Source organism: Ascochyta rabiei, chromosome 1 (genome assembly GCF_004011695.2).
Source record: "Ascochyta rabiei chromosome 1, complete sequence".
NCBI lineage: Eukaryota > Fungi > Ascomycota > Dothideomycetes > Pleosporales > Didymellaceae > Ascochyta > Ascochyta rabiei.
This window is the reverse complement of record NC_082405.1, coordinates 2759811-2779963: the sequence shown is the minus strand read 5'-3', so window position 1 is coordinate 2779963 and position 20153 is coordinate 2759811. Positions and strand designations below refer to the sequence as shown.

At 52.9% G+C, this 20153-nt stretch overlaps 14 protein-coding genes across 14 annotated transcripts, besides 7 other annotated features; 6 read left to right on the top strand and 8 right to left on the bottom strand.

The window, feature by feature from the left end:
• Positions 1 to 267: 267 nt before the first annotated feature.
• On the top strand, positions 268 to 840 carry EKO05_0000828 (uncharacterized protein; the record flags this gene model as incomplete). The annotated part of the gene is made up of 1 exon (XM_038944812.1): positions 268 to 840. The coding sequence occupies one exon, from the start codon at positions 268 to 270 to the stop codon at positions 838 to 840; it is 573 nt and encodes a 190-aa protein (XP_038803372.1).
• A 284-nt stretch (positions 841 to 1124) lies between these two features.
• Positions 1125 to 1164: a tandem repeat.
• A 199-nt stretch (positions 1165 to 1363) lies between these two features.
• EKO05_0000827 (uncharacterized protein) lies at positions 1364 to 2838 on the bottom strand (the record flags this gene model as incomplete). The annotated part of the gene is made up of 2 exons (XM_038936918.1): positions 1364 to 1388; positions 1439 to 2838. 2 exons carry the CDS (start codon positions 2836 to 2838, stop codon positions 1364 to 1366), a joined length of 1425 nt encoding a protein of 474 aa, XP_038803371.1.
• Positions 2636 to 2675: a tandem repeat.
• Positions 2677 to 2720: a tandem repeat.
• A 173-nt stretch (positions 2839 to 3011) lies between the features above and the next one.
• Positions 3012 to 3052: a tandem repeat.
• Positions 3053 to 3562: 510 nt separating this feature from the next.
• On the top strand, positions 3563 to 4606 carry EKO05_0000826 (uncharacterized protein; the record flags this gene model as incomplete). The annotated part of the gene is made up of 2 exons (XM_059635505.1): positions 3563 to 4064; positions 4113 to 4606. 2 exons carry the CDS (start codon positions 3563 to 3565, stop codon positions 4604 to 4606), a joined length of 996 nt encoding a protein of 331 aa, XP_059491488.1.
• Positions 4607 to 5416: 810 nt separating this feature from the next.
• Positions 5417 to 5767, top strand: EKO05_0000825 (uncharacterized protein; the record flags this gene model as incomplete). The annotated part of the gene is made up of 1 exon (XM_038944810.1): positions 5417 to 5767. The coding sequence occupies one exon, from the start codon at positions 5417 to 5419 to the stop codon at positions 5765 to 5767; it is 351 nt and encodes a 116-aa protein (XP_038803369.1).
• Positions 5768 to 6120: 353 nt separating this feature from the next.
• On the top strand, positions 6121 to 6468 carry EKO05_0000824 (uncharacterized protein; the record flags this gene model as incomplete). Its single annotated transcript, XM_038936547.2, has 1 exon — positions 6121 to 6468. The coding sequence occupies one exon, from the start codon at positions 6121 to 6123 to the stop codon at positions 6466 to 6468; it is 348 nt and encodes a 115-aa protein (XP_038803368.2).
• A 676-nt stretch (positions 6469 to 7144) lies between these two features.
• Positions 7145 to 7184: a tandem repeat.
• A 783-nt stretch (positions 7185 to 7967) lies between these two features.
• On the bottom strand, positions 7968 to 8369 carry EKO05_0000823 (uncharacterized protein; the record flags this gene model as incomplete). Its single annotated transcript, XM_038944809.1, has 1 exon — positions 7968 to 8369. The coding sequence occupies one exon, from the start codon at positions 8367 to 8369 to the stop codon at positions 7968 to 7970; it is 402 nt and encodes a 133-aa protein (XP_038803367.1).
• A 358-nt stretch (positions 8370 to 8727) lies between these two features.
• Positions 8728 to 10595, bottom strand: EKO05_0000822 (uncharacterized protein; the record flags this gene model as incomplete). Its single annotated transcript, XM_038936839.1, has 3 exons — positions 8728 to 9659; positions 9708 to 10324; positions 10375 to 10595. 3 exons carry the CDS (start codon positions 10593 to 10595, stop codon positions 8728 to 8730), a joined length of 1770 nt encoding a protein of 589 aa, XP_038803366.1.
• A 1087-nt stretch (positions 10596 to 11682) lies between these two features.
• On the bottom strand, positions 11683 to 12075 carry EKO05_0000821 (uncharacterized protein; the record flags this gene model as incomplete). The annotated part of the gene is made up of 1 exon (XM_038944808.1): positions 11683 to 12075. One exon carries the CDS (start codon positions 12073 to 12075, stop codon positions 11683 to 11685), a length of 393 nt encoding a protein of 130 aa, XP_038803365.1.
• A 337-nt stretch (positions 12076 to 12412) lies between these two features.
• On the bottom strand, positions 12413 to 13378 carry EKO05_0000820 (uncharacterized protein; the record flags this gene model as incomplete). Its single annotated transcript, XM_038944807.1, has 1 exon — positions 12413 to 13378. The coding sequence occupies one exon, from the start codon at positions 13376 to 13378 to the stop codon at positions 12413 to 12415; it is 966 nt and encodes a 321-aa protein (XP_038803364.1).
• Positions 13379 to 13838: 460 nt separating this feature from the next.
• EKO05_0000819 (uncharacterized protein) lies at positions 13839 to 14942 on the top strand (the record flags this gene model as incomplete). The annotated part of the gene is made up of 1 exon (XM_038944806.1): positions 13839 to 14942. One exon carries the CDS (start codon positions 13839 to 13841, stop codon positions 14940 to 14942), a length of 1104 nt encoding a protein of 367 aa, XP_038803363.1.
• Positions 14943 to 15206: 264 nt separating this feature from the next.
• EKO05_0000818 (uncharacterized protein) lies at positions 15207 to 15962 on the bottom strand (the record flags this gene model as incomplete). Its single annotated transcript, XM_038936722.1, has 4 exons — positions 15207 to 15501; positions 15555 to 15673; positions 15727 to 15785; positions 15839 to 15962. The coding sequence occupies 4 exons, from the start codon at positions 15960 to 15962 to the stop codon at positions 15207 to 15209; spliced, it is 597 nt and encodes a 198-aa protein (XP_038803362.1).
• Positions 15963 to 16372: 410 nt separating this feature from the next.
• On the top strand, positions 16373 to 17476 carry EKO05_0000817 (uncharacterized protein; the record flags this gene model as incomplete). The annotated part of the gene is made up of 1 exon (XM_038944805.2): positions 16373 to 17476. One exon carries the CDS (start codon positions 16373 to 16375, stop codon positions 17474 to 17476), a length of 1104 nt encoding a protein of 367 aa, XP_038803361.2.
• A 123-nt stretch (positions 17477 to 17599) lies between these two features.
• On the bottom strand, positions 17600 to 18466 carry EKO05_0000816 (uncharacterized protein; the record flags this gene model as incomplete). The annotated part of the gene is made up of 1 exon (XM_038944804.1): positions 17600 to 18466. The coding sequence occupies one exon, from the start codon at positions 18464 to 18466 to the stop codon at positions 17600 to 17602; it is 867 nt and encodes a 288-aa protein (XP_038803360.1).
• Positions 18328 to 18369: a tandem repeat.
• Positions 18467 to 18751: 285 nt separating the features above from the next.
• Positions 18752 to 20054, bottom strand: EKO05_0000815 (Isocitrate dehydrogenase (NAD(+)); the record flags this gene model as incomplete). The annotated part of the gene is made up of 3 exons (XM_038936757.1): positions 18752 to 18826; positions 18883 to 19884; positions 19980 to 20054. 3 exons carry the CDS (start codon positions 20052 to 20054, stop codon positions 18752 to 18754), a joined length of 1152 nt encoding a protein of 383 aa, XP_038803359.1.
• Positions 20055 to 20114: 60 nt separating this feature from the next.
• Positions 20115 to 20153: part of a tandem repeat that runs on past the window's edge.

Here is a 20153-nt window from a genome sequence, read left to right as displayed (position 1 = left end):
AAGTGTAAGCATTGTACGAGTATCATCTTCTTAAACCTATGACGTCTTGCGGGGTCATTGACGATATCCACGTCGACTTGGAGTTTTCTTATATCCTCTTTAACTTTCCTACAAACTTGATGCGATACCCCAGACACTTCTATCGACCTCTACCTTGACCCTACATCGTAACCTGAAGCAGAGTCAGCTACAGCCACGACCTTTGCCGTCCAAACCCTCCCTCTCCACCCGCACAACACCAAATTCAAAAGAGCATCAACGCCCACCATGCCAGCCAAGCTCAACCTGACACCACTCTCCTCCCTCCGCATCTCATCACACTACATCCCCTCGCACGCCCACATTCCCAACACAACTCCGCACAACCACCCCCTCTTGATATACCACTCCTGCTTTCCTCCTTCCACATCCCCAAGCGCCATCGAATCGCATCTACCCAGCAACTCTATAACGCCCCAGTGGCGCTACACAATGTACACGACGTCACACTACCACTCTACCACGCACGAGATCCTGTGCATCATCAACGGACGCGCCAAGCTACTCTTTGGTGGCGAGCAGAACCCGGGCAAGGTGGAGACGGAAGTGGAAGTAGGCGATGTCGTCATTGTGCCGGCGGGTGTTGCGCATCGATTGTTGGAGGATGTGGAGGGTGGGTTCCAGATGGTGGGGAGCTACCCCAAGGGTTGTAGCTGGGACATGTGCTATGGCAAAACAGGAGAGGAGGCTAAAGCTGAAGCGGTTGGGAGGGTCAGCTGGCTTGAGAAGGATCCAATGTATGGGGATGATGGGCCGGCGCTGTGGGGGAAGGAAAAGCTGGAGCAAAGTGTGAAGAGCTAGCTGTAGTTGGAGGAGGCCCAACAATGATTCTCGGTTTCCAAGGAGAGATGACAGTGCATTGAAGCCATTGAAATGCGGCATTGCTTCTTAGCCGTTACAAGAGCATAAACTCAGAAGACGTGTTCAAGACGGTGTTTGGTCATATCATTATATTTGGGGTGTGCTGAGGACTACAGCACCCTATCCGACTATCTACTTTGCCCTTGGCTGCCTTGCAGGCGAGACCGCCAGGGTGCATGGAACGACAAGGAAATGATGCGGGGAATACGTGCCGCCAACGCCATGCAGATGCAAAATCAAAACTAAGGAGATGCAGAAGCAGAAAAGTCGCGTGTGCGAGAACGGAAACGGTCAGTCTGCGCGAGGACGAAAGTACCAGCACGCATGGCGATGCGGTATCTGAGCATCGGTCTGTGTGAGTCTTTCCTGTGAAGACGCGGAATCAGTCAAGGCAAAGAAAAGTGTACGATGGTACGAATATGTATATGGAATGGAAAAAGAATAAGGGTGTGCGCAGCAGGCACTACCTAGCGACACGGTGGATCAACCTTTCAAATGTTAGCAAAAGTCACGGTAATGCATGATTTGGAAGGCATACCTCAGGGTACTGATACTAAAAGTAGCTAGCCAAGCCAGCAGCGCAATCAACAAAGTAGCAGTCAATGCCTTTTGGCGCACGCAAACGGACCGACTGTACGGACAGTTCTGGGTCGACAAATCGGCAGCGTCCCTACACGCCCACTTGTCGTCGGTCAGAGCCTGAAACGCCAGACTAAGATTCGCAGATTCGAACACGATGAATGCCAGGTCTAGAAATATGAGGGCCATCTTCGCGTTGTGCGAGCGCAAACCGAGGGGTCTCGATGTGTATTCGTCGTACGTAATGTAGACAGTGTAGATGATGGCCACGACGTCAACAATGATGGCCATCCAAGTTGACGAATTGTTGTCGCAGCTTGCTGAGTCTGACTTGTGGAAGATAGCCCCAGCCAGCGACAGAGCCAGGATGGAGAAGGTGAGCACAATCATACGGACCAGCGCTGGAACCATAGGGTGGTTCATTATGGTGCGGTGCAGGCGGACCATCTTGCGCCTTCTCTTGGCGGGGGTGAACATCCAGAAGCCCTTGAGCTTCTCCTCCTTGTCCTCCTCGTCAATGGGCTCCCACGGCTTCTCCAGGTCTGGCAGGTTGGCGGCCATCCAATCATCGTCGACAATCTGACCCCGTGAGGAGATGGGGCGGTCATGTTGTTCGTAATTGGAGGCTGCAGCGAATTGTTTCCACTTTGAGGCATTTTCGCTGACAGGGGTGTTGAGGGTCACTGGCGCGCCTTCGCGGGCATGGTCGAACTTGCGGCCAGGCACGTTGGACTTGGGCGTGGGCATGTAGTTGTGGGAGGCAGGGCGGACGGAGGTGGGCGTGCGCGGCAGCAGCAGCGAGGTGACATCGGCTATCTCGTCTTCGTCGGCGGACTGGACCCATGGCGGCAGAGAGCGGGCAGCACGCTGGCGCTCGCGATTGTCCGCGGCAGTCGAGCTGGTGCCCTTGGAGGACGCCAGCGTGTGTGGTGCGCTTGAGATGCTGTGGCTGTGGCTCTGGCGCGCGGCGCGACGCTCGCTCTGGTCGTCGCGCGAGAGGCCGGAGACGACGCTGACTCTGGAGTACGGGCGGTGCTGTGACGACTGCGACGAGGCAGTAGGTGGCGGGATGGGCGAGGGCAGCAGACGGGGGCCTACGGAGCTGCCGAGGTGGGTGGAGCTGCTGCTCTGGCGGGAGGCGGTGGAGATGGAGGTCGAGGCGGAGGCGGAGGCGGAGGCGGTGGCAGAGGCAGGAGTGGCGGCAGGAGTGGAGGCTGAGGTGACGGCGGCGGCGGTGGTGGTGAGCGCGTCGCTGGGGCTGAGGAGACCCTCCCTGGGACCACTGGGGCCACTGGGGCCATTGGCGCCATTAGCGGCGTGGTCGCTCTGCCTGCGCTCGGCCATGGGCTTGCTGGCCATTCCTAGATGTTGGTCTGGGGCGTCAGGGTTCGAGGGGCTTCGTCGTCGCACGAGCCGAGTCCCGTGACTGGACTACCGTCTCCCTGCCCCAGCACACGTCTGGCAGGCGGGTGCGCGTCAGCGACAGAGGGCGGGCGGTGGCCTGCTTGGCGGCGTCTTGTGGGCAGCGAGTGGCAGCGGCAGCAGCAGCAGCAGCAGCAGCAGCAGCAGCAGCGACAACAGCAAGCAATTAGGTGGGCATGTCCGGCAGCGCGTAGTGGAAGATTCGAGGGCCTGCAGGCAAGCAGTCACGAGCGGTCGCGGGCGTTGATGGACAGGGGACGTTTCGAGCGTTTGAGCGCTGATGTTGGGCCCCAGGAACGTGCGGCGGTGGCAGGGAGAGAGATTGCTGGTCGTCGATCAGGGCGCGTTCAAACAGGGATGGGCCCTCCGAAGACTTCTGGGCCGCCGTACAGGGAAGTTGGAACCAACCGCCCACCAAGCGCTGCACTCTGATGTAATCGCCCGCCCAGCACAGCCTTACAGCTGCGCACGCAAGTCCCAGCTCTCGCCTCTGCAGTGACCGCGTCAGCCATATCAAAACCTGCCACGCGACTCGGCGCGAAGAAACATGTCTCACCAAGCTTTGGTTTGAGTCTTGCATCACCGCCCGCGCCACTGTGCGCTTACCTAACGCGCCTTCCCTGCGACCTCCACTTGCTCCTTCCCAAACAGGCAGTCCACGATGCGCCTCTTCCTGCTGCCCATTTCGACGCGTCGCTCGCTCGTTTACTGCGAGAAGCTGCATGAGAAAGCCCCCAAGGACCGCTCCATCCTCGACAAGGTCACCCTCAAGGCCAACGAGACCTGGGCCGCCTGGGAAAAGGACGAAAAGGCCGTCGGCAACTGGAAGAAGAAGGTCACCTTCTACGGCAACCACGCGCTGAAGCGCATTCCCTACGAAGAATGGGGCCTCAAGACCCTGCCCACGCTGACCGACCGACGCAAGCAAGACATCATCGAGGGCAAGGCCAAGCACGAGATCCTCTTCCCTGGACGCTATCTCAAGCAGGAGAGAGTGACTGAGATCCTGACCAAGCTGGCGCAAGAGCGGCAGGGCATGCACCGCAGCAAGCTGATATGGAGCGTCGTCCTCATGCCCTTCACCGCACCCTTCATGCTGGTGCCCGTCATCCCCAACCTGCCGTTCTTTTATGTCTTGTACCGCGCCTGGTCACATTGGAAGGGTGACTTATCCACCGTGCCTTGCCTGTTTCATGAGCTAACGTTCGCAGCACTCACCGGCTCCAAGTACCTCGAATTCCTCCTCAAACACAACCAGCCCAAGCCGAACCCTTCATGGGCCCTTGACGAAGCATACACGGCCGGTCTCATGTACCCCACCCGCAAGATCTCGCGTGCTGCCCCGCGCCCTACCGAAGACGAGGCTGACAAAGTCTCTGGGGTGGTGCATCAGCAAACCAACAACGAGAGCGAAGATGTCATGGTGCTGCAGCGCTGGAACGGCAAGCTGATCGCCGAGCAGTTTGATTTGCCAGACATGGAGGTGGAGATTGAGCGTGCGGTCGAGCAAGTCGAGAGCTCGATCGAAAAGAAGGAGAAGCTGATGGAGCAGAAGATTGAGCAAGAAAAGGCTACTACGGGCACGCCTGACCAAAGAGCCAAGGATGCGCTGCCAGATCACATTCTTGACAAGATTCACGATGAGGCGGAGCTTATTGCCGAGCGGGCCAAGGAGCCGCACGTCAAGGAGGCGGCAAAACATTGAACATGTATGATGATTTATGTTGAATACGTGTATGATATCCACCGAAGATACTAGGTGTTGGTGGCATTGAATGAATAAAGTTTCCACTTCACATTTCTGCATTCACGCCCCACGAACGTGAATACCCCCACTGGTGAATTAGGTAGCCTGTTCTACTCTATAAAACTCTTTGTCCATTTCATTAATCTTCTTCCTTCCTGAATTCACCCCTCATGCTAAACAACGAAAACACAAGGACTTCATTTCACTGCACAGACGCTCTGAAATTCCTTGGCTTGCTCCAGACTTACGCAACAAACTTCAAGCTGCCATCTCAAAAATATGCTGCTGCCAAACCCCATCTATGATATGCCAGACGACTACGTTTTCGACACTTCTGGCGACTACAACTCTCATTCAACGAGGGGTCCTCAGTTATCTGATGTCCCGGAGAACTATGAGTGTGGGTGGTATCAAATTACTGCTAGGGCAGAGAAAGTAATGGCCAATGTTGATGTGCTGAGTACTCAAACTGGACGTTTGAAGTTTATTCAGTGGCGGTTGGATACACGATACCGGGAGCATGATCAGGAGTAGGATCGAGCTGGCCAATTGGAGGAGTTTCACGTGTGTAGCTACCACGAAGAAGAGCACATGGTATCTGTCGCGCTTACAAGCTTGCGTGATCGTTTGTAACCCACGTCATCTATGGTGCGCTTTCAAGCAGCATGTGACCACAGTCGCGAATCCTAATGGTGTATATAGTGTTCCATTGGCAGCCTTCTAATATCAATTCAAATCCGTCTTACCACGTTGCACATCTTCACTGAAATGGCGGAACTTGACTACGCAACCCGGCGCCAGCACATGGTTGGCAAGCTTGAACGTATCCTTGCCCAGATAGAGAAACATGGTCGGGCACTGTACAGCCTCGATGAGAAAACCAATAATGTGAAGAAGATTCCGGCGAACACGCAAGCCGAGATCGAAAGCAGGAAGAAGAAGTACTTCGCCGCGAAGGAACGGTATGAGGACGCACTCTCGGACTGGCAGAAAGAAGCCGTTGAGAGGCATGAGAAGGCGAGAAGGAAGATCTGTGATACGGTGGAGAAGCAGCTGAATGAAGCTGGTGTGGAATTGAAAAGTATCTCATTTGAGGACGTTGAGGTTGAGGAAGAATAGACAGCCTTAGCTTGGCGTGTGAGTCAATTATAGTCAACAGGAACGAGAACTTGCATTTAACTTCTTTTGCTGCTACTGCCTTATGCGCTACATGTACTCTGTTGACTTTTCTAGCGGGTTCCCATACATCACACTCACTCCAGATGTCAAGTACAAATCTCACCCCTCTATCGCAATAACTCTGACACCCTCCAAGCATGGCAGACTATATCTGTTTGTTACTTAGCCACCACCTGAACACATCATGTGTCTGCTGATCCAAAAGCACAACAAGCCTAACCAATATATGTAAGCCTCGAATCTGCTCACTACCCATACCCCACAACGCTCCTCTCTACACCCTCCACCCAAACATGACTCAAGCCTCTGATATCATCCCCACCCCTGAAGCGCCTTTCGACGAAGAAAAATCCGATCTCTCACGAGAGCTTAAATACCTCGAAGTGCGAATCGCAAAGCACGAGGAAAAGCTAGAGAAGCTGATGCAGGATATCTATGCCGAGAAGCGACCCTTGAAGAAACAAGAGCTGGAAAAGCAGATGCAAGCTGAGAAAGAGGTTGTGGAGGTAGCTAGGTGCGAGTGGGAATGCGCTTTGGCGGTCTTTCATAATGAGAGCTTGGAGTGGGATGAGGAGGTTAGGAGGCGTCTTAGGATAGCGAATGATGCGATGTTGGGTATTGAGGCTGAGGTGAGGAGATGAGACGGGGTAGGAAGGGAGTTGGATTGCTTTTGATGAAGATTGCTGTATGCTCTTAAATAAATGTGTCGTTTTTATCAGTCAACTCAATCGCTTTACATTTAGTGCCTCACACACTTATATCTCTCCTGAGTTTTGCTGTAGCATTCAGTTCTCCGCCCTAGCCGTTCTATTTTCCTTGGAAAGAGACCTTACATATTGCCCTGCTATTCATTGTCGCTTCAGTGTCTTACATGCTAAGGAAAACTATTTGCTACGGTTGAAATGTGGACAGAAAAGGTGAAAGAGGTTCGAGGTTGAGTTAGTTGATCAAAGTCACGGAACATCGTATCGGAAGAACCAGCAATTCATATTCGGTGCCAAATTAAGCTGTTTTCCACCTAGAAGGACCCGTTCAGCAAATGTGACAGCAAGGTTGATTGCTGTAAGTCACCTGCCACTTCTTATAGTAAACAATACATCCCAACTAGATGAGCACACATGACATCTAGCGATAGCCCTTATGCTATCATACTTTGAATTCTTCGCCTCAATCACTACTGACACCATCTCCAGCCCCTCCTCAGAACTCCCCTCGCCTTTCACGGCAACTGAGCAAGAAGCCAACAACGCCCGCAGGCAGATCAGAACTCGCCCTTTCCAAACCCGAGAGAAATTTTCCAAGCTAGAGGCACGCCTTGAAGAAGAAGAAGAAGAAAAAGAAGAAGAAGAAGAAGAAGCCAAGCTGACTGCACTTGTCAAAAATCACGAGCGGAAAACACTCCGCCGGATAGCGCACTAGCAGAAGGTATAATAGGCACGAAGAAACTAATCGCAAGCGTGAGGAGAACCTATAAGCTTGCTTGCAACAGCTTTGCTACAGATGATGACCCCACGATCTAAGGGCTGGACGAAAACAGCACAGTCGACATTGAGCGTAGATTGTTGGTAGTGGAGGTCGGGTTGCATTGTATCCGGCATGAGACCTGGGGAAAAGATATAACGGTGGGTGAAGGGACTGGGAATAAAGTGGCCGTAGAGAGGCTGCCAAAGGAGGAGGAGGAGTCATGGACGGGCGGTGATCTTGTAGAGGATATTGAGGGAGGTGCACAGCGGGATGGTAGGCTCTTCAAGCAGCACAATGTAGGTGAGGGTCGCAAGAATCTACCAACTGTCGAGCTATACAGAGTTTAGTTGTCTCATAAGATGCCCGATGCTTCTACGATTCTTCCATAGTAGAGTTGGCTTGCCTTGCAACGGCCAGGAATGGATTCGGTTGATCAACCGAGCAAGTTGTGTCGGGTGGGGTAGTGTGCCATCAAGCATGTACTGCTTCTCGTACTTGGTCAGACATTTGGAATTTTGGAAATGTGCGCGGTGCTGTAGAAAACCATCAGTCTTTGTTACTTTGCAGATTTGATACCGAATAGTGAAAACCTACGCCGCTGTTGTTTCCCACGAGAAGTCCTGAGCCTGGAAACAGATAATGCATTTTCTTTGCTGCTGGAAGCGGTGTAATAGGATCAAGTCGCATGCTGACAGGAAGAGTTGGTAGCATTCTGGTGGGACTGGCAGAGCCTTGGACTTGCTTCGAAGCAACGCTTGAAGAAATATCGTGAAGCTTCGTCGTTGTCGACAATGGACTTTTCCCATCCGCCGTTAAAGTGGTCTTCTAAATTCATGACACCGTCGATGATCATGCGTTCGATTCGGTCGGGGTACAAGCTAGCAAATGTGCTTCCAAGAACTGTGCCGTAACTGATGCCGTAGTACCACAGCTTTGCCTCTTCAGGTGGTTCACCTTTGCTCTTCGCACGAAGCTTGATGTAATGAAGCATATCCTGAGCCGTAGCGACAGTGCCTGCATACTTTGATGTGCCTTTTACAGCATAGACACTCGAGCACCACTTGCCGTAGCCACGCATATATGCGTGGTTTTAATGTAGTGCATCGTCAGATGTGACATCGGGCGGCGTGCAAATCTCGGCAAGAAAATAGTTACGAGCAACATAGGGAGGATTCGGGAAAGTAGTCGCTGGAGGGTCCGCTATTAGCGATACCTCGAGGGTCGATACCGATGAGTGAGTACTGAGTTCCAATCTTGTTTAGTTTGCGGTCACCATTGGATTTCTTGACTATGCGAGGGCAATTCATGCAATTCGCAAAAAATAGTTGGAGAGATCTTGGTATGCTGCTACCTGAAGCCTCTGAAAGTTGCCCAAAAGTACCATTGATGAAGGACCCCGATCTGTCTTAGCAAAGGTTGACCTGGGTACGAATTTTCTAGAAAACACGACCCTTGGTCTGCTGCATCTTTGCGACGTTGTGGTTCTTGATCAACACAATCCAGATAAGAGTCAAGCACATGATGCATGTGCCTGCGACGAGCATCCTCTTCTGCGCGATACCGTACGCCTGCTCAATCGCCATTCGTGTAGGTGACCCCCTCTCGTAGCTCAGCTGAACGGTAAGATCGCCGTAGATCGAGTCAATGTTCTCGAGCTCCTCTTCAGGCAACATCCTTGCCAAAGCCTGCGGGAAGGAATTGGTCCAGATAGCACCTGAAATTGTGTTGCCGACGGCACCGCCAAGCCAACCAAAAATGTTGAGCAGAGCCAGTACTGGGGCAATGTGCTGGTGATCAGCAGCAGCCATAACAGCAAGCTGTTCGCAAAGGATGATAATACTGCCTCCGATAGCGATGAAAACTTGACACATGATGAGGTAGCCAACGCTAGTGTTTGGTTGACGGAAATGAATCATCAGACCTTGCCCAAGGAGGTAGAAAGGAATGGCAATGAACAGCAACCATCTGAAACGACCTGTCTTGCTGATGATGAAACCACAGATGAGAAGCAGGAAACCAGAGAGAACGTCGAATGTTGATGAGACATATCCGGCTTCGGCGATAGTGAGGTTGCTTACAACCTGCAAGAATGAGGTGAAGTAGCTGTTCCAGGCGTAGTACGAGATCTGGTAGGTGAAGGACAGCAGACAGGCGCCGACGACTGATCGATTCAATAGAAGGCTGAACGGCAGGAAAGGGACCTGGGCTGTGAAGCGTTCGTGAAGACCAAACAGGACTAGAAGGACAAATCCAACTATTAACATCGCGATGATATAACCGGTACTCCATCCATTCGGAGCGGAATCCGCAAGCGTGAAGGGAAGGAGGAAGATGATGAGACCACAGGCGAGGAGGAATGATCCAGGTGCTAATATCTCGTTAGCTGGGCTCTACTGGCATGGGCGGCTGTACTTACCATCGAACTCTCGAATGTAGAAGACGATACTCTGGAAGAGGTTTCGGCCGCTCTTCTCGCGTGCAAGCACACCTTCACGCTTTGCCTTCCTCAAGTTCAACTTCAAGATGATGAACAGAGGCGCCGCTACAAACGGCACGATGATGGCAAAAGCACCGAAGCCCCAACGCCAGTTCTTGACGTTGTTGTAGAACCCTTCCGCAGATTTGGGTCCCGCAAAGGCAGTGATGATGTATGGCGAGGATGTGAAAGCAAAGGCCAGTCCTCGGTGTTTCAGACTCGAGGCGTCTGCGGTGATGACATCCACACAGTAGATCATACCACCAAAACCGATGGTGTAGAATACTTGAGCAGCACAGAAGGTGTAAAGGCTCTTACAGACGGCCATCAAGATGAGTCCGAGCGTAGCGAAACAGACCATGATACAGAAACCTTCAGCGCGGCCCCAGAGATCGAGCAACTTGGCAGTTGGAATGTAGACAGCTGCGGCCATTGAGTTCGCGACAATGTTGATGACTGTGAGAAGCGAGTGTTCCTCGAATTCGCTGGTGACGTATGGTGTGAGGTTGCTGGTGATGGACGACTGGAAGGCATTCGTGAGATAGAGCATCCACATGCTTCATCAATACTATCAGTCGTGGTCTCTTGATGGAGTTTGGTGTCTTACCATGCAAAGGCACATGCTAGCGAAGTTTTCGTCCAGGTCAAAGTAACAGCTTCGACATTCCTGATACCCTGTTGAGCATTAGGGTCGACGGTTATGGCTTCCTCAACCTTGCGGATGGCATCGTCTTCGTCGACGTCAAAAGTGCTCATTTCCCTCTTGGTTTCATGACTGATCTCAGTGATATCGAGGGCACTGTTAATGGGATCCATGTTTGCTGCCATGATGTCGGACTGCAGGAAACGATATGCGAGGAAGAAGTCTAAATATGTCCAACATCCTGCATCCGATTTACGGGGCAGCGTACCGCTCGACAAATGCTCAATACTTTCAACTCATTGCTTGGTTGGTTTCCCGGCCTGGGCTAGAGCTTGAAATGTGGTGACGGCTGCAGGAGGCCTCATACTGCTAGCCGTCAATAGCTTAGCTTTGATGAACTAATCTTATCAGATCCTGCCGATGGCGTGGTCGTCGGACATCGCGACCAAACAGAATTGGCGCGACGTCTTTCGAGCACTGCATGGTCATGTGAGACGAACCACGCGATAGCCCTGCAGAGTTTTGCCCTCCTCAGCCGCGTTGCTCCACAGGCTTGTGCTTCATCTTATTCAATCTGAATCTAGATTCGGGGCGCTAGACAGTCACGATACGAATCTTCTGGCCAACGATGTTTCTAAGCATCCGTGTTGATTCGAAGGTAGACCTGAATTCTTTTCCGGTAGCATCTTGATGTCTGAACGCGCTCGCAATTGATCACTGTGCGGTGGAGAGGATGGCCTAAGGATGCGGAATGACAAGAGAAGGATGGGAGGGAAGCCGCGTTGGTGGATTACCGGTAGCTTGAGTCGCCTTAGCGTGCTTGGCTGTGTGCAACCCAGCTCCATCCCTGCAGCTTATATCTTCCTCATCCATCACCAAGAATGCCTAAATTTCGGCTTTTCCATGTCTAGTTCAGCAGAGTATGTCAAGAGCAAATATCACCCGAACAAGTAGGCGTTCGTGAGCGCTTAGCTTGATCCTTCACTCCATCCAGGAAAACAGCACAGCGGTCTCAGATCTATCGTAGCCGAGTCTCTGCTTGTGTAGGCAGGTCTCGAATCATTCTCTCTTGGCAGAACGTCTGCACAACGCTGCATATGCGTCGCTGCTTCAACGGACCAAGCGATCAAGCACAAGAGTAGCTTGGATTTGCATTAGCACTCTTTCAGGATTACCATGTCAGTGAAGATATAGCTTATCGTCAAGACTGTTCATTCGCTTTTTGCCATTCACGGCTCGTGGCGTATCACTTCGTTGCTATTTTGTATCTACTTAACCCGCTCGCTCAGGACGCAAGTGCACAACTTCCGGCTGTGTCATAGCACGCATCTGTGCGGTCGCCGTTTCCATATCGACGTTCCGCTGCTGGACCTTCTTCTTTTCCTGCTCCTTGCAATACCAACCAACGATGCTGCGGCTCAGAACGACGGGTAGGAACAACACAGCCAGTACGATGCCAAGCACCAGAAATGCAATGTAGGCACGATACTGAACCGTGTTGTAGTCTTGCGTAGGCTTGTCGCTTACCAACATTGCATTCCGGCCTGCGGAAACATGCAATGCGCTGTTCTGAAACTCATCACGACCTAAGATTGGTGGCAAGGTTGGTATAAGACCTGCTTGAGCAAGTGTCGTAAGTATGACGAGAATGATGACAGCATTCATGTTTCCGCTGGTTTAGATAAAAGCCTGACAAGTTTGTTTGTGTACAAGGAGATTTCAGAGGGTTTTATTCATATAGGCTACGAAATTCCTGCATTGTGTCCAAAGGCAACCAAGTGCGATCACAACATTCCGCCCATGGACTAACTCAGCGTTGTTAGCCAGTAATGCTTCATTCCCCTTGTTTGAATTCAAAATATTCACTTCCTCTCTACGAAGATGTTAGCTGCCGAGTATTAGCTTGTTGCAGTTCAAAATTCTTATAGATGGTACAGTCTATTGCTGATAACTATATTTTGCGCTACTGAAAACCTACGCTCATGTCTCGACCTGGTGTGCCTCACTGCTGTTCGGGACCCATATCGAACAGCAAGAATTCAGCCGGCTTGTCCCCTACACTTTCAATCTCGATGCTCAGCGGCCCCTTCACACCGTCGATATACGCACCATCCCCTTCTCCAATCACCGTCTCGCCAATCTTGATCTGTGCACCACCAGACTTTGGCTGCGCCCTCTTGCCCATGATGACCTGCGCAAACAACTTCCTCGGGCCCTCAGCAACAACCTCATGAGTAACCTTCTTGCCCGGTGAAAGAATACTCGCATCCATGCTTAAATCGGCCTGTAGCCCAATAGCGTGTTTCTCGTCACCCAAACGATCGGTGCTCTCCATGATCCTGCACAGCTTGTCCGTCTTCTGCTCATCGCTAAACTTCTTCGTCTCATAGTGCGGCTTCAAACCTCCCTTGTTCGGCTTCGCCCAAATCTGCAGGAAATGCACTTCGTCATCCTTGTTGCGGTTGTACTCGGAATGCCTGATGCCTGTTCCCGCACTCGTGAATTGCACCTCTCCACGCTTCAGATTCTCCAGGTTGCCCATGCTGTCTTTGTGCTCGAGCGTGCCGTTTACGATGTAGCTGAAGATCAGAAATTCAGCGTGCGAATGTGCGCCAAACCCTGTACCAGGTTTGACACGATCTTCATTGATGACGCGCAAAGGGCCCCAGGACTCGTGGCGTGGGTCATAGTAAGATGCGAAGGAGAAGGTGTGGTAGGTATAGAGCCAGTCGTGGTCGGCGTGGCCTCGATGCGACCAGGGTCGCTTAGTGATCTTCATGCTGGCGGGTGCAGCGGTGGTAGACATTGCGCGGACGTTGGGCTTTGTGAGGGCAGAGGATATGGCGTTACGGAAGGAGCTGGAGAACGCCAGGATGATCGCTAGTAGTGCGATGAGGGCGGTAAATGCCTTGGTAATTATAGAAGCTGTAGTAGATATATGCTGCTCTGGTAGCGTAGTGTCTGACATAAGAAAGTGGGGATCTTGTCAGCTGGGTGGTTTGATCGGTCTTTATACGGGTTAGCCAAGAGGGAGATTAGTGAGGATCTTAAGAGGGTTCTACAGCTAGGCTTGCTCCTTTCAGCCTGCATTTGCAATAAGTGAGCAAGGCATTGCTAAGTCGTCTGGGCGAGGCGGGGATCCCTTAGCGCCAGCTGTAGCTTACTGATCGATGACGAGTTTCGTGTCAGCCATCTGTCATTGGCTCGCTGCCACCGGAAGCGAATTGCCGTCTTAAGATGGACAGCTCGCAAACACCATCAAGCCGAAGCCGTTGAATTGCCTATCAAGTAACTGCTGCTTATTTGGGCTAGCAGAAGAGCTGGTTTGCCTGTTTGAAGCACGAAGCTTAGGAGCACGGCAAAGCTGAAGTAACCTTTGGTGGGGTATCACGAAAACTTGAAGCCGCTCACTGAGCAGCATACGCAACATGGCCCTCAAATCATTTGACCCTGAGACGTTCCTTGATAATTGGTCTGACGAGAACTTCAATCCCATTTACAGTGGCAAACCATTGGCACGATGCATAGGCGAAGCATTCGACATTCCACCGTCAGATACGTACATCTACCGGGCTCAGGGCGAAACCACACTGCACATCACAGAACAAGCAATAGCAGGAAAACGGAAGCACGGCATGCACAATTGGTATCACGACGACTCAGGCACTCCCATCGAACCTCAGCATCCATCACTTGAGGAAGTAACGGCATACACATCTCTCTTCGATCCATCTCTCAACCTTCCCAAAGCGCTCAATGGCTTCAAGTCAAATTCAAAAGCCAACACCATACGCAAACAAGTCGCCGACCACCTATCCTCCCGCTTTCACAACACCAGTGCCGGCCTGCTCCCCTCCAAAAAAGATCGCAAGCATGTCAACCCTTACCTCTCACTATGGACCTACTCATGCCAGGAGCTAGAATGGGCCGGTCCCATCCCATCTACCAGCTTCACCAAAATCTCGCACCACATCCTCCCCATCTACTACCACCACTTTGGCTGCATCGTGCCCTCGTACGCCGCCCTGCACGTCCTGGCAAAACTAGCGCAGCCCTCGAAACCAAGCAAAGAACCTGTTCTGCCAATCTTGGACGTCGGTTCGGGCAACGGGTACTGGACGTACATGCTGCGGCATTTCCCCTTGCCTGCTCCAGAATGGAAAGCCCTTGATGTTCGTCCTATTGATAGCGGGCTCTCGGAATACCGCGTCACTTGGGTCGAAGATACAATCAAGATGGATGGAAAGGAATACCTCCGCCGTAACGATAATGGCCGCGGTATGATACTATTACTGGTGTATCCGCAAGCAACAGGAAATTTCACTGGGCCTATCTTGAAGATGTTTGAAGGGGATACGATTGTGGTTGCTGGAACGCAGAACGAGAATGGTTTCACGGCGTTTCAGGATCAGGGCGTAGATCAATGGGTCGAGAAGAACCTAAAGCCTTTTGTCTTGACGCTGAGGATGCCGTTGCCGAGTTTTGCGGGGAAGGATGAGGCCTTATTCGTGTTCCAGAGGAGGAACGTGTAAGACGAAGGAGGAGTGACGCAACATTACGCGGAGCAGAGGGGGTGTATTGAAGAACACAGCGCCCTCTCTGTGGAAGACCAGCACTTCGTACAAGAGTATTTAGGGGCCCAGGTGTCAAAGCAAACAAGCTCGAACTTCCCGTACGCAGAGGTAGTCTTTGTACCAGCAACTTCAGAGCAAGTAAGAAAGCATGCAAAAATGTGCTCAATTCATTGGAAGCGTTCCAGGGCTACTTCCATTTGTGTTCATGTCATGATATCGTATCTACCACTTAGCCTCCTTCCTGGCCAAGAACTGGTTCAATGTAGCAACAATCTTCTCCAGTGCCGACAGGTACTTCTCCAGCTGCTCCTGGACCTTGGCCTCGTCGCTGCCCAACTTGGCGTAGAAGTCCTTCCTGTATGGTGTAGCACTCATGGCGGCGCTGAAGAGCGGCTTGACAACAAACGAGTGGTGGGGCTTGAGGGTGTTGCCGTAAGCGTCACGGAACGAGTCGGCGAGCTCCTTGTTGGGGTTGGAGAGGTTGTGGCGGAGGGCTTGAGCAGTGAAGTCGAGACCGCTGTGATTGAATATGTCAGTGGTGTGGGGTAAGCGGTGGAAGGAGTAACGTACCGGTTGAGCCAGACAAGGCCCTCAGTGGCAGTGTGCTTCTTCTCCTTGAGCTCGTTGAGGACGAGCTCCTGAAGGGTCTCTGAGAGGGTAGGGGCAGCAAGCTGGCGATCACGGATTTTCTGGAACGTGTTAGCTTTGTTCGGCCTGGTCTGCTGTCAAACATAATTCGTACCTTCACGTTGCCGGACATGTCGTTCTTGACCGGCTTGAAAGCTGCCGAGCCCAGAACATCTGTGGTAATGGTCAGCAAGGTATGCTTATACAAACTTAGTGGTAGCACACACCGAACAGTGTAGTCAGGCTCTCGGCAGCCTCAAGGAACTCAGTGGTGGAAATGGCATTGTCCTTGGAGGCATCGACGGGGACATCCTCCCAGCTCTTCTTGACAGTATCGAAGAAAGTTGCCATTGTGTATAGATGTGTATTGAAGAGGTATTGAGTTGTGTGAGATTCGGCGTATGAAGCTTAGAGATGTAGAGAGAGGAAGAGAAGAAGGCGTTGGGGAAAGAAGCTCTAACAGCACGAAAGGCGGTCTCGTCTCGTCTAGCGGTGAGCTTCGTGGCTTCTGGCGTGAACGTGGGGCTCGGAGGCGCGACAGCGGGGCAGCCAGGGTCTAGCTTCCAGGGTGCCTAGGGTGCTCGCACCATCACCCATGAAGCATGGTCAGCGATCACGGAGCTCGCGAATACTGCCGGAGCATTGATTGATTCGTTCGGTCTTTGAATGTCCGGTGGCATTCGATAGCCTATATGGGGGTATAAGAAGAGCTGTGAGAGCTGTTGTTGATGTTCGCAGACATCACATCCAAAGCTATTAACATGCCTTCCCACGTTCACGAGATTGGTACAGTCCACCGCATCGCCTGTATTCCTGGTGACGGCATCGGTGTGGAGATCACCGAAGCCGCCACTCAGGTCCTCACTAAGCTATCAGACGTCCTAGGCGGCTTCCAGTTCGACTTCCACTCGTTTGACTGGAGCAGCAAGAAATACCTCGAGCGAGGCTGGTACATGCCGCCCGATGGCATCGAGCAGCTCAAGAAGTTTGATGCTATCTACTTTGGTGCTGTTGGCTGGCCAGACGTCCCAGACCACATCTCCCTCTGGAACCTGATCTTGCCGATTCGCAAAGAGCTGAACCAGTACGTCAACAGACGACCAAATCGAATCCTCGAAGGAACCAAGAGTCCGCTGGAAGGATGCAAGATTGGCGATCTTGATTGGATGTTCATTCGCGAGAACAGTGAGGGAGAGTACTCAGGCCAGGGCGGTGTAAGCAACGAAAGTGCACCGCACGCAATGGCAACCGAGATCACCGTATACACCCGCGTGGGAACCGAACGCATCATGCGCTTTGCATTTGAGACTGCGCGGTCTCGACCGAAGAAGCACCTTATCCTCTGCACAAAGTCCAATGCCATGAGGCACGGCATGGTGTTCTGGGACAAGATCTTCTACGAAGTCGCCAAAGATTATCCAGATGTCAAGACCGAGAAGATGCTGGTCGATGCCATCACTGTCCGCATGGTCTTGCACCCCAAGTCAATGGACACAATTGTCGCCACCAATCTGCACGCCGACATCCTGACGGACCTCGCCGCGGCATTGTCTGGAAGTATCGGTATCGCGCCGTCCAGCAACCTAGATCCTACAAGAGCCAACCCATCGATGTTTGAGCCAATCCACGGCTCTGCGCCAGATATCGCTGGGAAGGGCATCGCAAACCCAGTTGGAGCATTCTGGAGTGCAGCGGAGATGGTTCGGTGGGTCGGCGAAGAGAAGGCTGCGGATGCACTTATGAAGGCGGTCGAGAATGTGACAGCAAGGGGCGTCAAGACCAAGGACCTTGGAGGGAGCGAGAACACGAAGGGCGTGACAGAAGCCGTCTGCAAGGAGATTGAGACTTTGTTCGGTAGCTCATGATCCTGCGATTGCGTTAGTGCTATAAGCTCACAATGATTGAACGCACACGCACCTTGTAGTCTGATCCACTACAAGTCTCTCCTTCGTTTACAAGATGTCGGCAAATCATGACCGTACCTTTTATCACTCCAGAAACACTTTGGGTACCTCTCCCTTACCCCTCACAACTTGACTCCTCCCTTTCTTCTCCCGCTCGTCCCCAACATCCCTCCAATCTGCCCATCCCCTCCAAATTTTCACTGCCCGCCCTTCAATCAGTCCCTTGGCAATTGGTCCAAAATCCCTACTGTCAAAACTATTGCGCCAATTGTCTCCCTCGACCCACACGTGCCCATACGGCACGACCACCTTCCCCAGGTCCAAGTCTTGCAGCTCTCCACCAATTGCATCCTCATCTGCTTCAGGCAGCCCGTCCAAGTTATGACTACGAGGCCGGCGCACAGTCTCAGGATCGAGCGCATACCCGCGCTTAGGATAGACAATGTCCCCCGGTAGCGCAACCACCCTCTTGATACTGATCTCTTCAGGCCTGTGCGGTTTCCAAAACGTTACAACGTCTCCCCTCCGCACGCCTTCGCCCTCCTTCTGTTCGCTGTCCTCGACGTACGCTCTCCCCTCTTTGTATTGGACTTTGGGTGGCTGCTCGCGCACCGGTGCAATGACAACCCAGTCTTCAACGCCGGTCTCGTGGACTGTGGGAGAGAGGGTTGGCGCCATGGAGGCTCCGCGGATCACGTCGATGCGCAGGATGTTGTCGCGGATAAAGGTTATGGCACATAGACCTGCAAGGACATTGGTGCTCCATGCTAAGATGCGGGCGGTACGGCGTAGGGAGGGTGAGGGCGTCCAGCCAGGCGGTGGAGGAGGTGCAGGTGCGGATGCAGGTGAGGAGCGTGGTGGATCTCGTTGCGTGCGGAGAATGGGGGCAGTCCTTGCTTTCAGCGTAGCATAGGCTCTGCTCGTGATTCGAGATGTCGAACATGGAGACATGTGGTATGCCTCATTCGCGTGAGTCGGCAATGGGATGAGGGCGCGTTAGGCTCTCAAGTTTACAGCTCGACGCGACATGCACCGAGGTCGGCCCAAAAACACTGTCACGTGTTGATCAAGTTCAATGAGATAAGATGCAAAGAGCGATTTTGGGAGAAATGCAAACGGATATCAATTGTCTAGCAATATCAAACGGCAGTCTTAATGTACAATGACTGGTACATATCCACAAATATGCAATCGCTACCGTCCCGTCATTCCTGGTGCTCATAAATCACGTCAAGTCTAGTTCAGCGCCTTGATGACAGCGTCGGCATACTCGTAGGTCTTGGCCTTGCCGCCGAGATCACCGGTGATGTACTGCGATTTGTTAGCGAATGTTGTTTGGTTTAGGGCGTGTCTTGTCATGAACGTACCTTGCCAGCAGCGATGGTCTTGAAGATGGCCTGCTCAATGTTGGCGGCCTCAGCGTTGAGGCCCATGTGTCGCAACATCATGATGGAGGAGAGGAGGAGGGCAGTGGGGTTGGCGAGCTGCTTGCCAGCAATATCTGGGGCGGAGCCGTGGACGGCCTCGAAGATGGAGCACTCGTCACCAATGTTTCCGGAGGGGGTAAGACCAAGACCACCAATCAGACCGGCGCACATGTCGGAGAGAATGTCTCCGTACAAGTTGGGCATGACAAGGACCTTGTCGTTGTAGGGAAGAGGGTCGGTAACCATCTTCAGGCAGGTGTTGTCGAGGAGCTCGGCGTCGAACTCGATATCGGGATACTCCTTGGAGAGCTCACGGGCAGTGCTCAGGAAGAGACCGTCGGACATCTTCATGATGGTGGCCTTGTGGACAGCGCGGACCTTCTTCCTGCCAATGTCGCGGGCGTGCTGGAAAGCATAGCGCAGGACGCGCTCAGAGGCCTCACGGGTGATGAGCTTGATACTCTGGACAACGCCATCGACAACGACGTGCTCGATGCCGGAGTACTCGCCCTCGGTGTTCTCGCGGATCAAGACGGTGTCGACGTTGTCGTAGGGGGTCTTGAAGCCCTCGATGGACCTGCAGGGACGGACGTTGGCGAAGAGGTTGAAGGTGCGGCGGAGCGTCAGGTTGAGCGAGACGTGGCCCTTGCCGATGGGCGTTGCGAGGGGACCCTTGAGGGCAACGTAGTTCTTGGTGATGCTCTCAATGGCCTCGTCGGGGATGACCGTCTTGCCGTCGGCGTTCAGGCGGGGGGTGACGTCGACCGTCTCCCACTTGATGGGCACATTGGCGGCCGAGTAGATGTCCTTGACCGACTGCGCAATCTCGGGGCCGATACCGTCGCCCTCGATGAACGAGACGGTGTACTTGCCGTCGTTGCCCTTGGTGCCCTGGAACTTGGCGACCTCGGAGGGGGCCGAGGCGTAGGAGCGGAACGCGGACTGCACCACCGTCAGTCAGCCTGCTCTGCTTGCGCATTCTCGCGGCGACTGCAGACACGTCTGCCACAACCGTCGACTGCAGCGTAAAAGCTCACCTGTGCGAATGCGGGTGTTCTGGCCTGGCGCAGGCATTGGCGCGCAGGCGCAGCGAAGGAGCGAGCAGCCAGCATTTTGACCGAGTATGCGTGTCCCTACGTCTCAAATGGAGCTACACAGAGGCAGTGTAGCAGGAGGTGAGGCTGAGGTCGAGGCCGGAGGTGATGGAGGTG